We start from the raw sequence: 19425 nt of genomic DNA, 5'->3' as shown, positions 1-19425 counted from the left end.
CATGTGATCAGGTCTGGAACGTTCTAGAATAGTCTTGTGCATGTTGACTCAGCGGTTTGTACCCATTATGCCCATTGCTGGACCCACTGGATATCCATGAAGGATTCCTGTAGTGTTCACTCGTAGTGTACAGTGAGGGTGTGCCCTAAAGGGTCAGCTCAGGATGTATATAAGAACCACCTGTATCGTAGAATAGTTCCCTAACTCGATCTCCTTTGCTTCTCGCCATACTCAGTGTGACCTTGTGTCCTGGTGTATCCAGCCCCAAGCCCACGGTCTCAGTTCACCCACATTCTCTCTGGGCTAGTGCCCCTAGGACAAGCGCTCCTAGTACTCACATTCGTACGCCGACACCCTCAGCTACAGGGTTAGGCTTGGTTTGGGTTTGGTTAGGGTTTGGCTATAGGTGATGCCTTAGGTTTAGTACCAGGCTACCTTAGCAGCTCCCGATAATCAGAAACACGATCCAGTGCGGGTGCTTCAGTGGTACGCAAGGCGCCGCCCATCAATCTTATCTGTTCGGGTGCCGTTGCCGGGTTTACCTCATGGCCATCAAAGTTGTCACTCCGTGGAATTTCGAGGGAATTTCGAACGGTTTTCATTGCCAGAGGTCCCCCTCCCCTAACTAACTACGCAGGTGCCACAAAAACACGATCCCGTCACAGACAAGACGCTCCCGGCACTTACCGCGTGACAGGACCGTGTTTTTCCCGTGAGAAGGAAGGAAGGAATGTTTATTCAGGATACAAAGTGGGCCCTTAAGGACCAATATCTGTCCCCAAAGAATTGAAAGCACGATGCTGTCAATCATATTGACCCTTTCCGTTACCACTCGCATTCAAGCCGGAATCTCATCGGGCTGTTTCTACTCTTAGGTCCTCTAAATCTGAAAGACACCGTACATGTCCTGAGGCCATCAAGTAATACTATACTCACACCCGAAGACGGTGTCAAGAACCCAGGGCGGTGAGATAGGTGCTGGGTCCGGGGCCCATGATCTGAGCTACAAAGTCGCACAGTGAGAAAATATTAAAACTTGATTTGAATAAACACAGTCAAAGACCCAAAGATACAAGAAACAAAGAACGAATAATACCCTAGCCTATATGTAAGTATACATACGCTAAGTAGATTGTCCATCCCACCGCACGCCTATACATGGACGTCGCCGGTGGGGTGCAGATTGAAATATCACCCGCGTACTTCGCAAGCACCCCTGTCCCTTCCATAACGACCTTCTGGAGAAGGCAATCGAGATGGAGAAGAATTGGGACGTTTAGTCGTACACCGCAGCGTAGTGCAACCAGTCGTCAAAATTGGTGTAGGGGACAGAGTCACCGGTGGCGGTCCAGGTGGTGAGAGGAGTCCACCATTGACTGACGACTTCGTCTCCGGATCTGTTCACAACAACGAATTACAAGGGACATCAATTTATAAAGATGAAACCGAAGGAAAACAAGGCGTACGCAGGGTATGAACTCGACCCGATGTCGCTCAACGCGCCGTAGATGAGGTCGATGTAGCTCTGCGACGTGATGGGGCAGCCGCCATCGGCCAGGCGCAGTCACCAACGATGGCAGCTATGATCCACAAATTGCAGCGGCAATTGGTGTCAGTCTCGCCCATGTAATATTGAAAGCAGGAAGAGAGGAAATAAAGAAGGAGTAAGGACGGACCGTAAACATTGTAGTCCAAATGCGCGATATCAGTCGCGTTCGCAACGGCCGAGTTCTGGCACTGAGCGACGAAGGCGGTCTTGGGATCGCAAGTGGCAGCGGCGACACAGGTCTTCTCAGACCAGATGTCTGTGGTGCCAGCATCGATGGCCTTGAAGCATGCGTTGGCCTATGCGGAACGCAGAGCGAAGAGTCATTGCCGGAGAACCAAAGTGCGAAGTACGGAATTGATTGAAATTAAGATGGGAGGAAACATACCAAGTTCGCGCAAGGCTGGCTGAAGACCGTTATAGCCTACACCGACGTATTTCTCGCCTTCGATGCATGTTTGGCTCTGGCGCTTGCCGATGTGGGCAGCGTTCGCGGAGAGGGTGAGAAGGGTAGCAGCAGCCGCAAAGGATTTGAGAAACTGCATCGTAAAAGTACGTGTGGAGTGTGGCGGGGAGTAAAGAGTGAGTGGATGAGACACAAAATTTGGAGGAGCAGTGGAAGACACAATCAGGCAAGACAGGCTGAAGAACCTACGGAGCAACGCTCGGGATGGTCTTTATGCCAGTACTCTCGCTATTCGCCAAGACCGACAACTAGACAGTCTTCCTCTTGACATCATAGCCATCAAAGAGCAACAGATCTCACGTCCAGTCATATGCATCCCTCCTTCTCTGTATGCCGGATGGCCATATTCTATTTCTCTGGCATGGTGTACCATGAGGAGCGTCGTCGGCAACCAGTGAAAAACCTAATGAAAAAAAAACAAGTCTTGGCATTGCAGTGGGAGGACAAGCAGTGGTAAGAGATCGTGAACGGCGTTTGGTGGCCGTGTTCAGGAGGATCACATATGCAATGCGACCTGGACAAGATACATGGAGCACGAGGATTCCGCGACAAAAGATAGTCCCGCGACAGGTAGGTACCACTGGTGGGAGCGGTTCAGGGCAGAGCGATCTCGGGGGAGGATGGCCGTCGTTGCAGGGATCCTTGCAACCGTGAATATTTCGCAAGGGTTTTGAGCGAGACTCGGTTGAGACTCGGCCAACTTACTCGGCGGCCGGTAGCTGATTCAACGTGCTCAGGAATTGAGAAAGTCACGGTGCCGGTGAAAGAAGCAAAATGATTCAAATCGTCGTCAATGAGATTCTCGCTTGAATTCGAGTGGTAAGGGAAAGGGTTGACGTCGATACTGGTCGATATGACTGACAGCGTCGTTCTTTGGACGCACCGAAGTGTGGCGCCTTTGTTTGGTGTTGTTGTCAACGTTGACAGTGACACGTCGGCAAAGCGGGGCCACACTAATTTCTTCGCCCTGCCTCCATTATATATGACCGACCGCAACGTCAGCGACGCCTCAATGCGAATAGTGCCGACCACATATACCTAAGCTGATCACTTCGCCTCTTCCAGGCCGGGTATATTAGTGAGATCACTTACAAGGGTGAGTACGACCGCCGCTCATATCGCCGTTCTCATCTTATGTGGGTGGGATGAAGAGACGGTCCGTCCTAGGAGTCGGATGGTCTGTGCGCCACATCCATTTGTGAAACTTGAGTACTTGAGTACTGCGTTGTTGAACAGGAAGTCGAAACGCAGCTCAAGCAAAGCTGGCTAGTAAAAACTGGTGAAAGAAAATGATATGGCGTGTTTTGGTCACGTGGAAGAATACTCCGAGGACCAGGAGTCAGGACCGACGGTTAAAATAGGGCCAGTCGGAACTCGGAAGTCCACAGCCAGCAGCATCACGTGCCGGTAGGCGTGTGCGTCGTCGCCGACGCTTGCGACGAGCTCAGAGTGTGAACGAGGACATATTTCGGAAATGTAAAACCACAGATTTGTGGAAGATTTATGAAAGAACATTCACAATAACGCATGCTTGGAATGGTACAGAACCCAGGGAGGAGATAGTTTCCCAGTGATTTTTCTCGATTTGTTTAGAACCCTAATTTGGGGCTCAACGCCACACTGAAACAATTGCAAAACAAATCCGCATTATATTATCTTCCCCTCCAATTTAAATTCTACACTCATGAAACTTGTGTGTTATATACTTAATACAATTTCAAACAACTCTGTGGTTTTTGATTCTGAAGCATTGTCCTCGTTCGGATACTGAGCTCGTCGCAAGCGTCGGCGACGACGCACACGCCACCCGGCACGTGATGTTGTTGGCTGTGGACTGGCCCTATCTTACGTAACACGTCCTGATTCCTGAAATCCGCTTCCCTTTGTCTCTTTCGCCTCTTCGGATTCGCCAGCTCGTTGACGATCTCCATTTATCGCTCTCAAGATCTTTATAGTATCAATACATACCGTTCGTGGTCGGTGGAATCAGTCACTTTGCTCTCTGGCGTGGAAGGCTCAAAGAAGCTCACCGCTCAATCGTGAAACACGGAATCGGACCAGTAAGTATCAACTTCAACGCAAGCTTTTACAACCATCTCGAACGCTCAGGGATAGGCAGGCATAGAACACGTTGAAGGGATGTCATATCCAAAGGTAGTATCATCAAGCTCGCTATCGACCTTGTCTCTCGATATCATACATGAGGTACGTTCTGTGGCTTTTGTGTCCGAGTCTTTGATGCGTTACCCAATGACTGTGTTTTGCGCATGTCTGTCAGATACTTTGCCACCTAACACCTGATGACCTACTTCGCGTCTCCTGGGTCTCTAAATCCTTTCACCAGCTACTCACGTCTCGTCAAACTGCCTGGATCTGGAGAAGGACATGGGCCAACGTTGGTGACCGTTCTGATATAGCTCCCCCGCTCCCTGAAGACATATCTGAGCTAGCCTGGACGGTTCTAGTCTTCGGTGGTCCGGGATGTCAAGTACGCATCATTTCATTTTTCCCTGACATTATACTCTATCTCATTGGGGAACTCTACTCGTAGATGTGTGACTCAGAGGATTATCAGGAAATTGACTGGGCTCTTCGGATCCGGGCCTGTCCGCCGTGCACTACCAAAAGGTCAGTCAAACTATGTAATCATGTTCCTTCGAAAGATATGAAGTAGTGTTATTGACTTTACGGTCGGGCCTCAAGTGTTACGTTCTCGGTGCCCAAGTCCACCATCGGAGTTATGAGATTTATGCCACTCCTTCAAGTCCTTCCGAGATCGATGTGTAAGGACCCTTCATGTCCTTAACCGTTCATAGGACTACTGAAACAATCAGTATCACGAAGTTCGTCCTAGGCATCACCGATCAATGTTATGGCCAAAGGAGGTTTCGCCCTATTTCCTGAAAAGGGATGCGGTCAGACTCGCGGAAGAAGTAGATGCGGTGGCTGCTGGCCTGGAATCAGAGGAGTTGACAGCCAAACTCGAAGAGCTCAGGAAAGCAAAAGCTCTAGCATATGACAAGGTGTTGAAGGTGAGGATGTCTATAGCTCCCAACATTCCACAACGTTGACGCGCTTGAAACTTATATTGTCCATTACTGTTAGCATGCCAAGGCTTGCGTCTACTGGACCGAGCGCGTGGAAAGGGAACAAGATAGAGTGGATAAAATGCGGGAGGCGGAGAAGGCGGAGAGACGACAAGAGTACGCCCCTTCATTGAGGTGATTCAAGTGATCGACTGATAGTCAACACTGCTTAGGATCACGCAACGCCTTCTTTCTTTGGGATATACTCACCGTCAGATTGCTTCGAGTAAAATTTGGGCCCGGCAGGAGTTCACGAGCAAAGCTCCCTGGCCCGACAATTGTGAGCTCATCTCTTATTTAGGACATCCTGATATCCACCAAGCAAACTTCGGGAGCTGACTTCCTTCCAATCCTTCTCACTGCTACAGTATGGACGACTATCGAGCCCGAACTTGTAACAACACTTGAGGCTGAAGAAGCGGATCGTATCGAGCGGAAGCGTCAAGCAGCCTTGCGTCACCGGGAAGAAGTCCTGGAGAGTCAATATCGAAGTCTCCTGCTCCACAAGCCGCCTCGCTCCCTTGCCCTCTATCCTCAACCTCACGAGCTGCGAGAGATATCATTTCGTATCGCTTCAATTTGCGATATTCCCACCCTTCCTGAAGAAGAAGAAGACTTCTCTGCTGAAGTTAGGAACGTGATCCTCCAGATGTTTCCGGCGAGCATCAAGCACTGGGCCGGTGAGCGCAAGAGCAAAATCATGTCGACACTTGTACCTCCGTCTTCTGCTGGCCCGCTTGCCATCGCTTGTGGGACGTTCGATGTCCCCTTCGAACTCACCCTCGCGAAAAATGTGTACACAGCTGAGGCGAATCCAGAGACCCCTCTGTTTGGCGCTGAAATTTTTGCCTACCGCCATAATGGGCATGAGCTAGACGAACCATCTTCAAGCTCTTCCTTGTCGGCGCTGAACATTCCAAGGTTGAACAAGGCCGCTCAGCGTGCTGTTCTTGCGTTGTTAGAATTGTGCGGATTGGATGGAGCGACGACGACCACGCAGCAATTGGATCATCTACATGACCGGTTCGTGTGTGAGGCCTGTGATGTACAAGATGCGAAGCTGCAGACAGAGGAATTGAGAGGGTCGATTGGCTTCCTGGACTTTGATTTTACGGGGCGGCGCGCAAGGCACTGGAGGGACGCTGTATGTCTTCTTTCACTCCGATCATTGAGTTTCTGCTGATCACCTATCTTTTCCTAGTTGGACCATCAGCTGCGGATACTCCCTGGACACGACTTTCCTCGATTCACGCGGATTACAGATGAGAGGGACCAAGGGCCAAGCATTGTTGAATTGTTGGCCGGCGTCCATTACTGTGAACATCTATGGGGGTGCGGACATTGCACCGTGCATATTTCACAGGGAGAAGGCGGTTTTGGGTCGTGGATGGAACGAGCCCAAGTTATTCGGCATCTGAGAGATAGGCGAGTACGAATCATTCTATGTTCAGTTTTTGTTTGCTCACGCTTCGCTTGTTCTGCGTATAGCCATGGTTTGGGCACACGCGAGCCTGTGGACGGATTGGACATTTATTATAACCCCTCGTTCCCGAAGTCAGAGATGATTCGGGGACTCTGATGAGGCCGAGAATGCGGGCTCTTGGACTCTTAGAAGAAATGTATTGGCGACAATGCGAAGTAACATGCTGCTTGCCACGGCCTCATTGTCTGCAGATCTCTATCGTACTCTCTTCTTCTGGATACATAGCTTCATAATATATGTGACATGCGCGGTTATACTCAGAAGACGATATGGGACTTGAGTATTTGCTAGTGCTACTAGTGTGAGAGCACACGGGCCACATGTCGCCCATAGGTTCCTGCGCCACACGGCCGACTCGAAACGTGGCCGGAGCCTCGTTCGCGTCGCGTCCAACGTCACCACCACAACTTCTGTTGTCCTTGCTTTTCGCTTATACAGTGCTTCAAAGGCATAGATCCTTGCATTTACTCTCATTTACTCATTATCTGCCGTTTGACATGGCAATCCGAGATCTCACATCGACATTTCACGAGCTCGTCAATGAACAGAGGAAGAAAGTGTCGCCTCCAAAGCGGAGAAAGCTGAATCGTGAACGGACGCATGTGCCAGGGGAAGGCTCGACGCCTTTCATGCCGTCGTATATGAAGGAGGCATACTCAATCGTTGCGTATAGTTTTGTTTTCTAAACCGACGAGTACTGACAGTCCGAATACTCGTCTAGCACAATCACATATCTACCCTCACCCGCATGCTTGCCAATATCCGGAAACCATACCTAGACGTCCACGCACGCAGACCACCACTCACGCGTCAAGCGTCAGCGTCGACGTCGAAAAGCCTTGACACTGATGCTGATCCAACCATGGGAATAGATGAGATGTGGAAGGATGTGAAGTATTTGACGAATGAGGAGAGGGATCAGATTGATTTGCAGGTTCGGATGATATTGGCGAGGTGCGCCCAGAAAGTTAGGGCCATGGAGGAACTAGAGAAACGTGAGTACGGTCATCACTTAAACTCTTCGGCTTGACTATTCTCTGGAACGTTGTGAGGATGGGTGATACGATGTAGCGGTCATCGCCCATCCTTCTGGCACAGATAGGACATCCAGCGCCTTATACTCAGAGGTGCGACACGAATCCATGGGCACGACACCAATACTTCCCCTTGAATCGCTCTTCATATTCTTGTTTCCCTCACGCTACCAGGAATTCTTGGACCCTGAGAATTCTAAGTCCTTCTGATGGTCATACACTTCGTTCGTGCAGTCCTCGTTTATGAGAGCGATTGTGTTCAAACGTGGGACACTGATCACAGAAGTGGCCATTGATACTTCTCTACAGACCGCAGGATGATGCGCTACGCGCAACGTAGTTCTACACGTTTGAGAGCAGTGGTAGAGACTTGCGATTGAGTACGTGTGTGGCGGTGGCGCCAAGGCAGTACGATCACGACCCCTATTTTGTTCTACAGCTCCTGCGAGGTATTCTGCGTCGACAACACATCGACAACAGTTGTATCTACCCCCGCCAGACTTATTCGTCTCCATACGTCCATCACTCCCTTCGGAGGTTTCCACATGTGTTTGAGCTTTAACTAGCGACGCTGACCACCTCGTCGCATTTTATTCAGGCCGAGCAGACCTCGCAGCAAAAGAATCCTCTCCCCTCCTCCGTATCCTACCTTCCTCGCTATCCTCCATATCATCCACACTTTCAACCTCCCTCACACCCGCCTCCACTACCCTCCTCAATAACGCGATCTCGACGCACAACAACAACGTGACATTGTACCTCACCACGCGACTGGCAGATGTGAGCCAACAACAGAAGGACATGCAGGAGGAGCGAGTGAAGAGGCAGACGGAGCGGACAAAAACGTTGGGTGGCGGCGCTGGGAGGGAGATGGCTCTGTTGGGCGCTGAAGCAGCGGCTGGGCTGGATGCGTCCAGGTATGGCGGGGGAGGGGCAGAATCGGCTGGTAGCTCGATGACGGAACGAGGTGGTGGAGGAGCAAGCAGCTGGCTGGGTGGTGCGGCCACGTCCATGATAGCGTCAACCCTCGGCGCACCAAATCCCAACACAACCTCCACGTACCCATCCTATCCATCCTCATCAATACCTCCATCCGACTCCGCCGCAGCATGGGACCTCTCAGACGACGACTTATCCTCCGACGCCGACCTCTCCGAACTGACCCCCTCCCAGATCCAACTCTTCGAATCCGAAAACGCACAGATCCTGCAACAAGCCCAGTCCCAGCTCGCGTCCATCCAACAGGCCGAATCGCGGCTGCTCGAGATAAGCGCGCTGCAGCTGCAGCTTGTAGAACAGCTGGGGAGACAGACGGAGGTGGCGGAGAGGATATGGGAAGACGCGGCGCAGACGAGGGAAGAGGTGGACAAGGGGAATGTGCAGTTGAGGGAGGCGAGGAGGAGGATGAGAGATGGAAGGGTTGGGTTGCTGGTTTTTTTGATTGGGGCGAGTTTGAGTTTGTTGTTCTTGCATTATTACTAGGTGGGGATGTCGATGAGGATAGACAAGTGGTGGGCGGACTTTCCGTCGTTGGGCTGTGTGGCGGTGGCGCTATCACTACGCTATTGAGAGGGTCGGAGGTCGACGTGTATTTACCTATGGTGCGTCTCCTCTCGCTTCACAAGCATGTCACCGATACAGGTATGGGATCTGATACGTCCGTTCGCAGACGTGTTGAGGGCGGACTGTTGAATATCCAGAATGGACATCCTCTACTCGCTTTGTAGCATTGGTTCAAGATATTCGTCGCCTGGGCTCATGAACTGCAGCGACGAAGGTCGTTCGAAGGCTCTTTGTTTCAATTCATCCTGAATTTTGGGACCGGCGCTCGGCGGCGAACTAGCAAAGTGTTCTATTTATCGCCTTTCTTTCTCCTCATCACCGTCCGATGCGTTCTTACCGTGTTGCGAGTACATCTGTGTGCAGTGTGCCGCTGCACCTAGCTGTATTCCCAGGTGTCCACTGATTGAGTCTCAATCTGCTAAATGATGATATGCCATCCGAAAAGGCCGCTCAGCGCTCGTCTCTTGTTCGTACATATGCGGTTACTTACGAGAGATTCCGATTTAGAGTTTTTAGGGTGTTTCAGATGGATCCTAGCGCCCGATTTGTTCGCACCGTTCCACAATGCTCTGTAGGCGGCCGATGTGGAGGCTGGTTGAGGTCGTTTCAGTGCTGCAAGCAGTTCCGTTCTGAAAGGATCTCTTCCTAATGTTCGCCGCTTCTTACTCCCTTGGGAATTGCTTGAGATTACAGTTTGAACATACGTGGCCTGTTTTTTTTTGTTCGTCGAGTCTTGTTCTTTCTTGTTCGGCAAAGTAATTGGAAATTAATACCAAATAGGTGTGAGGTTGCAATGCGACGGCGTTCCACGTTGCGTTCTAACCCCGACTCGGTGAATCTCAAGTCAATCTGGATTGTCCCACTCACACCCACGTACATACAATTATTGTGTTCCATCGAAAGCTCTGATCACGGCGATGTCTCTGACCAATTTTAAAGCTCCTATCCTTCTCAGCTGTGCTTCGCAACGCGTATCGGCACCGTGGTTATGATAAATGTCTGTTTCCACGTTGTCTTGCTCTTCTCAGGACTTTGCCCTCTTCTCCCCATCACCTATCAGTCCATATAGCCTGCTGAGTTGCTCTGTTGCTCGATTGATCCTCTGAAACTGTGCACTCTTCTCGAAATAAGCAGGCTATTTTAATCGCGCGCTAACTATCGACACGATGCCTCACTCTGTCACTGGAGGACCCGTACCCGACGCACACGCCATCGCCTCAGCTTGGCTCTCAGACTTCGCCAAACCCTTCGAAGCAGGCGACGTCGAAGGCATCCTACCCTCTATCCTCCCCAACGGCTGGTTCAGAGACATCCTAATCTTCACGTGGGATAACCGGACTGCTCGCGGCCACGATGCTATTCGCGCCTTCCTTGCTCCTAAACTTCCCAACGCGAAGATATCGAACATCCGTCTCGACGACAGACAGTACTTCAAACCTACGTACGGGTCCATATTGGGGCCCGTCTTGGGTGTTGTGGCGTGTTTCTTGTTTGAGACGCCGATTGCGAAGGGACAGGGGTGTGCGAGGTTGATGCAGGATGGGGAGGGCAAGTGGAAGGCTATATCTGTGTTTTTGATGATGCAGGACCTGAAGGGACATGAGGAGATGGGTCCTGAGTCTGGTGTGTATGGAGGGCATACGAGTGCGTATTTTCTACTTCTGCATAGGGAGATGTCTTTCGTGGTTACTCATGATGAGCGAAGTTCCGTGGCACCGGGTGAAGGCGGAGAGATTCGCCAAGATTGAGAGTGATCCTCAGGTTATCATTGGTGTGTTTATCCTGTGGCGTACATTGTGGCCCAAAATGCTTACATGTGAGGATACGGCATGTTAGTCGGGGCGGGCCAGACAGGCCTGAATATTGGGGCAAGGTTCAAGCAGATGGGTATCCGTACAATCATTATCGAGAAGAATAACCGTGTCGGTGATGTGTGGCGTAAACGCTACCCAACTCTAGTCCTACATACTCCACGGCCACATCACTCGCGTACGCAAATCCGTTATAGAACGTCTGTCTTGTATCCTCATCACTCACTACACCGTCTACAGTGATATATCAGAATTTTCCCGATACCTGGCCGACCTTCACTCCTCGGGATAAACTAGGTAACGCTCTCGTTTCCTGACTTTGTCCGATAAAACTGACCCTGACGCTGGTTTTGCACAACAGCCGACTTCCTCGAACAATATGCGGTCTCCCAGGATCTCCTCGTTTGGACCAACTCCACCATAGAGCCCACACCAAAGTACGACCCCACCACCGGCCGATGGACATGCACGATCCTCCGCAACGGTACACCCGTCACACTCACCCCCGCCCACATCGTCCTCGCCGCCGGAACGCTAGGCGCACCGAACGTCCCTGACGTCCCCACCATGCCCGAATTCAAAGGCGAAATCTTCCATGCTCAGTCGTTCCAAGGCGCGGAGCCGTTCGCTGGCAAGAAGGTCGTGGTGGTTGGAGCGGGGAACACGGCGGCGGATATTTGTCAGGATTCGGTGACGCATGGTGCGAAGAGCGTGTTGATGGTGCAGAGGAGCGATACCGCGATCGTTTCGGGAAAGAAGACGGAGTTGATGCTGTTGCAAGGCTGGCCGATAGATGTGCCGTGCCCCGTTAGCGATTTCATGTTTTCGAGTATACCGTGGGGTATGAAGAAGGTGCGTCTGGACCTTGACGTCCTCTGTGTTTTTTATCATCATTCTGACGGACATGGTCTCCCTGCGTTATAGGAGTTCCTTGGAGCTGCGCCTCCGGATCCTAACGATATGGATAATGAGCTATGGGATGGTGTGGAGGCGAAAGGGCTGAAAGTCGCCGATAAAGGAGGACATGGCCAGTTCCTACTCGTGTTTGAGCGTTTTGGCGGTACGCTTGCCTTTCACTCATCGAAGGTTTTCCGAAATAGACTGATTTGGTCGCGTTTCACTTATTCCAAGGCTACTGTGAGTGTGGCACCTTTGAGGCTGATGTGGTAGCCCACGCTTCGACTAAGCGCTCGCATCTTTACAGGGCTCGATGTAGGATGTGCCGACCTAATCCGACAGGATAAAGTAGGCGTTAAACAGGGAGTCGAAATTGCCAGCTTCACCTCCAATACTGTCGTTTTCACCGATGGAAGTGAGGTCGAAGCCGATGTCGTGGTATTTGGGTACGCTCTCCTCTCCTTACATTCTCCTAAGTGCAACCATGGTAAGGGATTAACTGACTGTGCTATCATGAAGAACCGGCTATCGAAGCATCCTGGAGTCCTTCAAAACCCTCTTCGGAGAAGAGGTCATCTCGAAGACGCCGGTCCTGTGGGGCTTTGACCATGAGCAAGAGCTCAGGGGATGTTATCGCCCGTCGGGCCAGCCTGGAGTACGTCTCGTTCTCATCCTCGTCGGACGTTTTTCTTCTGATACTCTTCCATCATTGATCATTTACCTCTTGATACAGCTGTGGTACGGTGCGGGCGATTTCTACAACTCGAGATTCATGTCAAAACAACTGGTACGATTCCGGCCCCTGTTCACTCCGAGATAGTAAATTCTCACATATCTCATTTTAGGCACTGCAAATCAAAGCTATCGAGCTTGGGTACAACAAGCAATAACGACCCTTAGCCTATTGCTTCGTTCTTTTCGATGTCCTTTTACTTAGCACATTCGGCGTCCGAGACGTCGCGATCATATGTAAGGTATGCTAGAATCACATTATGATAGACAGGACCTACCGGAGCTACCCCCCGTTTGTCGATGAATGTATTGGACAGTTGGCTTATAGAAGCGAGATGAACGGTATGAAACTCAGATTGGTTTCAAGAGTTCTGAGGCAGCACGGGCTGAGGGCATAGCCGTACTAAAACAGGGCAATCATCACGGCCAAACCGGTCAACCGTGGTCATCCCTCGAAAGGACTGACTATTGATTGCAGGATAAATGTCGATGCATCAAATCGCGTCAGCGCATAGTAGCTATAACGGTATATGTCACGATTGTAGTTAAAACCCCAAGAAAGCACTTTGAAAAGAAATGAACAGAGCAAACACGACCAAACGAAATGGAGACATCTGCGTTATAAGATGGTTGATAACCTCAATAGCACTGTATTATTATAAGTTGAGTGTGTTGGCCGATAGAGACATGCAAAGGAATAGCCCTTAGATTACGAACAGAATATTGTACGTTAGTAAAGGAGATGGTCAGAAACAAAACGTGTAGAGCTAGCTTTCGTTCCGTCAAATATCCACAGCCAACCTTTCCACAGCTTCCCAGGTCCCTTCGTTCTCGCCTTCTCGTTCCATATCAAGGAAAAGATGACCGTCCTCGTGCCTTTCATGCCATGGGTTGTAGTAGAAATCAGTCCCCTCCACTGACTCGCGTTCGCCTGTATCGTGGCTAGAAAGAGGGAAGAGGAGTAGTAAGCAAAGACTCCAATAGACGGTCCGATAGGAGAGCATAGAGTATATTACTTACGCAGTTTTGAGATGTTCGACGATCTGCGAACGAGTGAACCAGCTTCCCCACTCCCATGAACTGTCCATCGCCTTCTTGAAGTGTGCTGTGCAGTAACAGCACCCCCAATTCGAGTGCGTGAGGGTTCCCCGATGACCTAGTTCAGAGGCGGCGTGTCGATCTTCGTCCGAAAGTAGTTTGAACCGGCAGACACCATGTGTCTTGGCCCATGAAGGTACACTGGGCGCCCTCGTCTGGTGGCCCAACTGGAGCATAGTCAGAAGACGTTCGGTCAGGAAATACAACTGGAGCCGCCTTACAGCCTCTATCCATGTATGCACATACTTCCCCACCCTTCTTGGGTTCGCGAAAACCATCGCTTCACCCTTGACTGTGCAGTTCTCACAGACGAATAGTGGGTGAAGGGCGTCAAGCTCTTTCGTGGTTGTGGTATCACGATCCAGTCCGCATAGATCCAAGAGGTGGAAAATAGCACTCTGAGCAGACCCACTGAGCTTTGGGATGTTCCACGTGTGCATCGAGTTCTTTGGAGATCGATCCTCATCCTTGTAACGGTAGCAGAAGATCCCCTGGGCGTAGAGAGGTACTTCTGGGTCCTCATCGGCGACGAAAACGTTCTTCGCGAGTTCGAGTTCGGCGGGCATGTCGAATATTCCACAGCCAGGCGCTGGAGGAGAAGCAAGAGTCGAAAGGACCTTGGCCTTGCGTTTGTTGATCCATTCGTCGATGGCAGCGGGCATCAGGCTTAGGATGGCTGTCCTCGCTCTAGCTGGGAACCCGTCGTCCAAGTGAACATCGACGTCTACAGCGTTAAGTGCTGCAACTGCTGGGAACTCTGCGAGCTCGTAGTGTTTCGGATAAAAGACGATGTTCATAGGCGGCTGAGAGAGGAGGAGCTTCTGATATTCTGTTTTGCAGATCTTGCGACGTTCCACGAGTCGGAACTTGCGCTCCTGCTCGAGACGCTTTGCCTTCGCGAATGCCACCTCGGGCTCGAGGATCGGTCTGATGCGTGTCCAGACTACGTCGTGCGAGTTTGTCAGGAACATCGGCGTGAAGAGCAAAAACAAGGCGGAACGTACTCCTGTCAGTGAGCGCTTTGTCATTGAAGACCTCTTTATGGCCCCGGATCTTGTATGTATCTGATTTGGTGTACCCTAGAGCTACGAACCGCTCCGTAATGCTATTCCACATCCGCGTCTCCTGGTAAGACTGTGCATCGATAGCCTGATAGGTCAACGGACTCACTCATTAGAGCGAGCCAGCTTCCGTGCCTTGATCTCCTTGAGACGTTCTACCTCCATACTTGCTGCCCATTTGGAACACAGTCTCGCATGCTGAATACGCGGGACAAAAGGCGAGGATTGAGAACCATAGGATGCACTGAAGTAGTAGAATACTCTCACATCCATCAACTTGTCGAGAGCCTGTGCCTTTGCCGCACGGACCTCTTCGAGTTTCGCGTCCAAATCCTCCGGTTTGGTGCTAGCAACTATGGCCTCTACTTCATCCACAAGATCCTCGCAGTCGTCCTCGAGGAAGTATGGGGAAATATAATCAGGCATTACGTCCATATCCCATACTGCAAGCCGTTGTTTCGGGTAAGTTGATAATTGAATGAACGGTAGACGAAGCTGAAGACCGTACGTTGTGCTCTCCGTAGGGTCTGAACCAATTGGAGGAAAGCTGTGAAACCGATCGATGTCGGTGGAATCAATGCCGTGACGCTACGACAGGATCGCAGCAGTCAGAAAAAAAAGTCAGCACTATATGAACATGGGGCATATGAGCATCCAAGATCCTCACGTTTCCTTTGAGCAGGCCTTGCACGTTCGGCGCCGCAATACCCAGTCAGGTTTCATGGGAGTTCGCCGGTCACAGATCTGTTTCCAACAGTCAGCATCACCGGGGAAGTACTTCGAATCAATGAGTGAGTACTTGCATCGCAAAAAGGGTCGCCAAACAGCAAGTGCGTCCAGGCAGGCTCTGACATCCCTTCGGGCCGCGGTGGGGTAGGTGGCCCATTGAGATTGCTAAAAGTCGACCTCCAAAGCCAAGCTGAAGAGCGGGACATGAGGACTTGGCGGAAGGATTGAGAGACGCGTGATAGATGTAGCAAGTCGATAGGGCACAGATGTCCAAAAATCTGCCAAAGAAAAATGTAGACCATTCGGTGGAAGGTCAGAAACGTAGGTGAACGAATGCGTTGTGGTCCAAGAATCGACTTGACAGACCTCGTACAGTACATCGAGCGACAAAGTTGGCATCATGCTCAAACGGCCTTGTTTTCTTCGAGATAATCCAGTGGCTGGCTTCTCAGGTTTAAAAACTGACCCTCCGGGCATGGTCTTTTTCGGTCGTTTGGATGGAGGACGAACAGGGTCTAGTAATACGGGGTGTCAGTTACTATCTGAAGTGGAAGATTTAGAGAGCGTACGCACCTTGTGAAGCTATCATGTTGCTTTTACCGGTAGTCGACTCCATGACAGCTTTCGTAGATAGGAAGGTATAGACAATCTCGACTGTTGGCGGCAGAGCGCGACGCGACGCGACTTAACCGTAAGAGGCGGCCGCGATGGTTTTCCCACGTTTGTCACGAGCCCGAGGTGTCTTCAGGAAACCGGGAACGTCCAAAAATTATGTTTCCTCTTCTGACAACAACTCCACATTTTCTCCTATATTTCAACTGACTTCAATGTGGTTTGTGAACGATGAGGTGTGCGCTCCTCGGAAAATACAGTAAGGATTGAATATGAGTGTGGCCTCCATCTCATACTTATTGCCGTGATAGCTCAGCTGGGAGAGCAACAGACTGAAGTTCTGGAGGTCGCCTGTTCAATCCAGGCTCATGGCATATGACCACAGGTTTGCTGTTGACATTGATTTTGTCAAATCTAACATGGGATTTAAATTTTTCGTCGGCTCAAGTTCGCATTCGCTCCGTTGTCCTTCTATCGACACCGTACAGTGGGTCTCCTGAATGACTGCCTCATGTTATCGCATGTACAAACCCACCGGTAAGCAACCCATGTAGATTGCCCCGAACGATCAACGCTAAGTATAAAGCAAACTGTGTCGAGTCCTCGGCTTCATGAGTCTATAATACTGCCCTGGTGTTTTGATATAAACACGTCTGCGAGCTAGTGAGGCGGACGAATGATAATGACCCATGTGCTGCAAAGCATAAACTCAGCTCTCGAGATCTATGAGAGGTTGATAGCCATATCCCAGAAACCCTTCTCCAACCTCGTACATCTCTCCCAGACTTCGATCCACTCCTGGAATCTCTTCGGCGAAGGCGGATCATTGATGGCCATTGCTTCGATTTTTTCTGGTGTATATCGGTACGTGAGCGTCCGCGTTGGATGCACGAACATCACGTAATATGCAAGGAAAGGAGCCCAAGGGATCACGAGAAAGAGGACGTACCAATCCCAGTCCTAACAGCCTGCTGATAATCCTCTCCTGAATAGTCCTCAATCCACTTCAAGTACGGATTACTCGCGTCCATGTTCACCCACGTATCCTCTCTCTTCGACTCGCGTTTAAGCCAGAGTCCGACTTCGCCGTAACCGAGAAGGCAAGCCGCGAGCGCCATCGTGAGTCTTGAGGCGTCACCTATTTCATCCCAGCACGTCGGCATGGATGGAGAAGGGCAGAGGTGAACGATGACATACCTTGCATCCCAACATCCATAATGAACGCCCCGTACGCTGTCGTTGCCTCGCTCTCCTTCGCGCCTTTACCCTCTAGCTCTTCGGGCGTGACACCCCATTTACCGCAGAAAGCGCGATGCATCTCGCATTCGCGGAGGATGTGTTGGATGATGGCGGACGCGGCGGAGATTTCAGAGTAGGTGGGGGATTTGGCGACCAGGAGTCTGTATCAGAGAGAGAGTCAGAGAGAGGAATGCGAGGATATTATACTGAGATGTGAAGGGTAGAAAGTAAGGGAGATCAGGACGCACCCGTATGCTCGTGAATAATATTTAAGATAACGATAGTCTTGCCTGTTATTGCGTTCGCTTGTTATTGCTGGTATGTCAGAGGTTGAAAGAGGATATAAAAGCCTACTTAATAAAGTGAACGAAGGCTTCCCTCTTCAAAGTCCCCTTTCCCAGCTCACGGACGAAGTCATGCTCCACGTATGATTTCCATACATCGCGGTTCGATTGAATGAGGAGGCGGGTAAATGGGTGAGGGTTGGCTAATGTCGGTCTATAAAGATATTATGTATTAATAAGTCAATACTGATGCGGAAGGAAGCTCGGGAGATTGTGCAGTGTCGAGCAAGGCGGCAACAATACATGATGGACGTTATACCTTGGAATGCTCCTTTGAACGAGCGAATGCATGTGGTTTAACGGACCATGGCCCTTACCCATCGGAAAGGCTGTCGCAATTCCCTGATGTGTGTACGAGGCTGCCTGTTTCACTGCCTCCTTCACTGTATGAAGCGAGATTTGAACCACGGATGAGCGAACACATACTTGAAGGGATTGGTGTGAGCCTTACCAGATAACCCCTTCGCGAGCCCACACACAATCGCAGCACTGAGCGTACATCCCGTCCCATGTGTACTCCTTGACTCAATCCGACTCCTCGCAAATACAGTGACCTCATTCTCGTTTCCGTTTCTACTGGCACCCTCAGCACGCTCGACCAACACGTCGACCACGAGCTCAAAATCCTTCGGGTCCTTTTCCACACCTGCAGCGAGCAAAATCTCCATATTCTCTCCTAATATCTCGTCCTTCTCAACTTTCACGTTCGGATGAGCAGATATAAGGGCGGCTATATCCGCGAAGGACGAGGTGAGGTGGCCGCCCTTGATCAAGACCGCCTTGGGGCCGGACGAGAGGAGCTGTGCGGCGGCGGAGAGAATCTCTTCTAGAGACTCAAGTTCTTTCCGCTCTGTATTATCTCCAGGCTTGATGAGATGCGAAAGGACCAATTCTGCCTCGGATTTGTTCGGTGTTATGAGCGTAGCGAGGGGAAACAAGGAGGTGATCATGGTGTTCACTGCGCTCGGGTCAAGGAGGGTGTGGCCCGAGGTCGAAACACAGACTGGGTCGATTACGAGTGGTGGAAGTTGTGTAGCAGGTTCGTTCGGCTTGGATGATGCGAGAGAGTGGAGAGAATCCACGAGAGTTTGGGTAATCTCGAGTTTTGACAGCATTCCAGTCTTGAACGCTCGAATGGGTGTGTCACTCCATACTGATTTTAGCTAGAAGAAAACATAGCGCTCAGCATGTAAATCCAAGAAAGAATTTAACTGAATTATCGAAAGTCGACTGTAGGCCATTCGATAGTGACTCATGCTCACCTGTTCAGCGACGAACTCTGGCGGAACAGAGTGTACGCCCTGAACACCAGTAGTGTTCTGAGCAGTCAAAGCAGTGATAACGCTGGTACCATAGCACCCCAGCGATGTGAAGACCTTCAGATCAGCCTGGAAACATTCCACCACACGGCAAATACATTGTCAGTAGTTTGGTTCCAGTTTCCAGAGAAGAGACGGAAGAAGCGTACTTGAATCCCCGCTCCTCCGCTTGAGTCGGAGCCGGCGATGGTTAGAACAGCAGGAACGTCCGAGTGTGCCTCCATTTTATCCAGCTGATATTTACAAGGCAATAAGGCCTGCCTGTCCGTGGGTCTCAAGAAGAAGAGGAGAGAAAACGGATGAATGATCTCATCGATGTATAAGTAGTCGGAGGTGCTCCGGGTGGCGTCGATGTGTGGCGCAAGATTCGTGAGACTTTGACGGACTTGTTTTCGCGTTCAGAAA

The 19425-nt window shown here is 50.7% G+C and overlaps 6 protein-coding genes and 1 non-coding gene across 7 annotated transcripts; 4 read left to right on the top strand and 3 right to left on the bottom strand.

Moving 5' to 3' along the window:
* Positions 1-1276: 1276 nt before the first annotated feature.
* On the bottom strand, positions 1277-2091 carry STEHIDRAFT_160922 (uncharacterized protein; the record flags this gene model as incomplete). The annotated part of the gene is made up of 5 exons (XM_007308448.1): positions 1277-1397; positions 1467-1525; positions 1573-1580; positions 1677-1805; positions 1935-2091. 5 exons carry the CDS (start codon positions 2089-2091, stop codon positions 1277-1279), a joined length of 474 nt encoding a protein of 157 aa, XP_007308510.1.
* Positions 2092-3934: 1843 nt separating this feature from the next.
* STEHIDRAFT_171317 (uncharacterized protein) lies at positions 3935-6830 on the top strand. The gene is made up of 11 exons (XM_007308447.1): positions 3935-4072; positions 4128-4217; positions 4291-4500; positions 4564-4640; positions 4716-4795; positions 4857-5044; positions 5118-5215; positions 5272-5378; positions 5467-6242; positions 6300-6523; positions 6587-6830. Exons 2-11 carry the CDS (start codon positions 4152-4154, stop codon positions 6675-6677), a joined length of 1917 nt encoding a protein of 638 aa, XP_007308509.1. The 5' UTR covers positions 3935-4072; positions 4128-4151; the 3' UTR covers positions 6678-6830.
* A 248-nt stretch (positions 6831-7078) lies between these two features.
* STEHIDRAFT_65119 (uncharacterized protein) lies at positions 7079-9097 on the top strand (the record flags this gene model as incomplete). The annotated part of the gene is made up of 4 exons (XM_007308291.1): positions 7079-7243; positions 7303-7576; positions 8214-8493; positions 8566-9097. 4 exons carry the CDS (start codon positions 7079-7081, stop codon positions 9095-9097), a joined length of 1251 nt encoding a protein of 416 aa, XP_007308353.1.
* A 1129-nt stretch (positions 9098-10226) lies between these two features.
* On the top strand, positions 10227-12945 carry STEHIDRAFT_124515 (dimethylaniline monooxygenase). Its single transcript, XM_007308446.1, has 11 exons — positions 10227-10822; positions 10884-10949; positions 11015-11167; positions 11230-11286; positions 11351-11841; positions 11914-12049; positions 12121-12126; positions 12194-12332; positions 12406-12541; positions 12620-12673; positions 12732-12945. Exons 1-11 carry the CDS (start codon positions 10345-10347, stop codon positions 12774-12776), a joined length of 1761 nt encoding a protein of 586 aa, XP_007308508.1. The 5' UTR covers positions 10227-10344; the 3' UTR covers positions 12777-12945.
* Positions 12946-13287: 342 nt separating this feature from the next.
* On the bottom strand, positions 13288-15896 carry STEHIDRAFT_124514 (uncharacterized protein). The gene is made up of 10 exons (XM_007308445.1): positions 15873-15896; positions 15581-15784; positions 15445-15521; positions 15286-15365; positions 15045-15220; positions 14887-14975; positions 14721-14821; positions 13938-14659; positions 13639-13883; positions 13288-13560 (listed from the first exon to the last, which is right to left on the bottom strand). Exons 2-10 carry the CDS (start codon positions 15710-15712, stop codon positions 13401-13403), a joined length of 1782 nt encoding a protein of 593 aa, XP_007308507.1. The 5' UTR covers positions 15713-15784; positions 15873-15896; the 3' UTR covers positions 13288-13400.
* A 523-nt stretch (positions 15897-16419) lies between these two features.
* STEHIDRAFT_t227 lies at positions 16420-16492 on the top strand. Its single transcript has one exon. It is a non-coding gene; the product is annotated as a tRNA-Phe (tRNA).
* Positions 16493-16518: 26 nt separating this feature from the next.
* STEHIDRAFT_171313 (uncharacterized protein) lies at positions 16519-19287 on the bottom strand. Its single transcript, XM_007308444.1, has 9 exons — positions 19170-19287; positions 18964-19089; positions 18153-18864; positions 17961-18084; positions 17712-17855; positions 17606-17647; positions 17316-17518; positions 17068-17256; positions 16519-16969 (listed from the first exon to the last, which is right to left on the bottom strand). Exons 1-9 carry the CDS (start codon positions 19242-19244, stop codon positions 16842-16844), a joined length of 1743 nt encoding a protein of 580 aa, XP_007308506.1. The 5' UTR covers positions 19245-19287; the 3' UTR covers positions 16519-16841.
* Positions 19288-19425: the final 138 nt, after the last annotated feature.

Source organism: Stereum hirsutum (assembly GCF_000264905.1).
Source record: "Stereum hirsutum FP-91666 SS1 unplaced genomic scaffold STEHIscaffold_15, whole genome shotgun sequence".
Lineage (NCBI taxonomy): Eukaryota > Fungi > Basidiomycota > Agaricomycetes > Russulales > Stereaceae > Stereum > Stereum hirsutum.
Note: the sequence above shows the minus strand (reverse complement) of the source record. Positions and strands in the feature narration are given on the sequence as shown.

Excerpts from the sequence above, each read along its gene's own strand:
- STEHIDRAFT_171317 (XM_007308447.1), top strand. The coding sequence starts at position 4,152 with ATGTCATATCCAAAGGTAGTATCATCAAGCTCGCTATCGACCTTGTCT. Across the intron at positions 4,218-4,290 it reads CTCTCGATATCATACATGAG|ATACTTTGCCACCTAACACC; the intron begins GTACGTTCTGTG and ends CATGTCTGTCAG. Across the intron at positions 5,045-5,117 it reads CATATGACAAGGTGTTGAAG|CATGCCAAGGCTTGCGTCTA; the intron begins GTGAGGATGTCT and ends CATTACTGTTAG.
- STEHIDRAFT_171313 (XM_007308444.1), bottom strand. The coding sequence starts at position 19,244 with ATGGAGGCACACTCGGACGTTCCTGCTGTTCTAACCATCGCCGGCTCC. Across the intron at positions 19,090-19,169 it reads GCGGAGGAGCGGGGATTCAA|GCTGATCTGAAGGTCTTCAC; the intron begins GTACGCTTCTTC and ends GAATGTTTCCAG. Across the intron at positions 17,519-17,605 it reads TATTATTCACGAGCATACGG|ACTCCTGGTCGCCAAATCCC; the intron begins GTGCGTCCTGAT and ends TCTCTGATACAG.
- STEHIDRAFT_124515 (XM_007308446.1), top strand. The coding sequence starts at position 10,345 with ATGCCTCACTCTGTCACTGGAGGACCCGTACCCGACGCACACGCCATC. Across the intron at positions 11,168-11,229 it reads TCCACGGCCACATCACTCGC|TGATATATCAGAATTTTCCC; the intron begins GTACGCAAATCC and ends CACCGTCTACAG. Across the intron at positions 11,842-11,913 it reads TACCGTGGGGTATGAAGAAG|GAGTTCCTTGGAGCTGCGCC; the intron begins GTGCGTCTGGAC and ends CCTGCGTTATAG.
- STEHIDRAFT_124514 (XM_007308445.1), bottom strand. The coding sequence starts at position 15,712 with ATGTCCCGCTCTTCAGCTTGGCTTTGGAGGTCGACTTTTAGCAATCTC. Across the intron at positions 14,660-14,720 it reads CAAAGCGCTCACTGACAGGA|TCTGGACACGCATCAGACCG; the intron begins GTACGTTCCGCC and ends CGCACGACGTAG. Across the intron at positions 13,884-13,937 it reads TGCATACATGGATAGAGGCT|TTGGGCCACCAGACGAGGGC; the intron begins GTAAGGCGGCTC and ends ACTATGCTCCAG.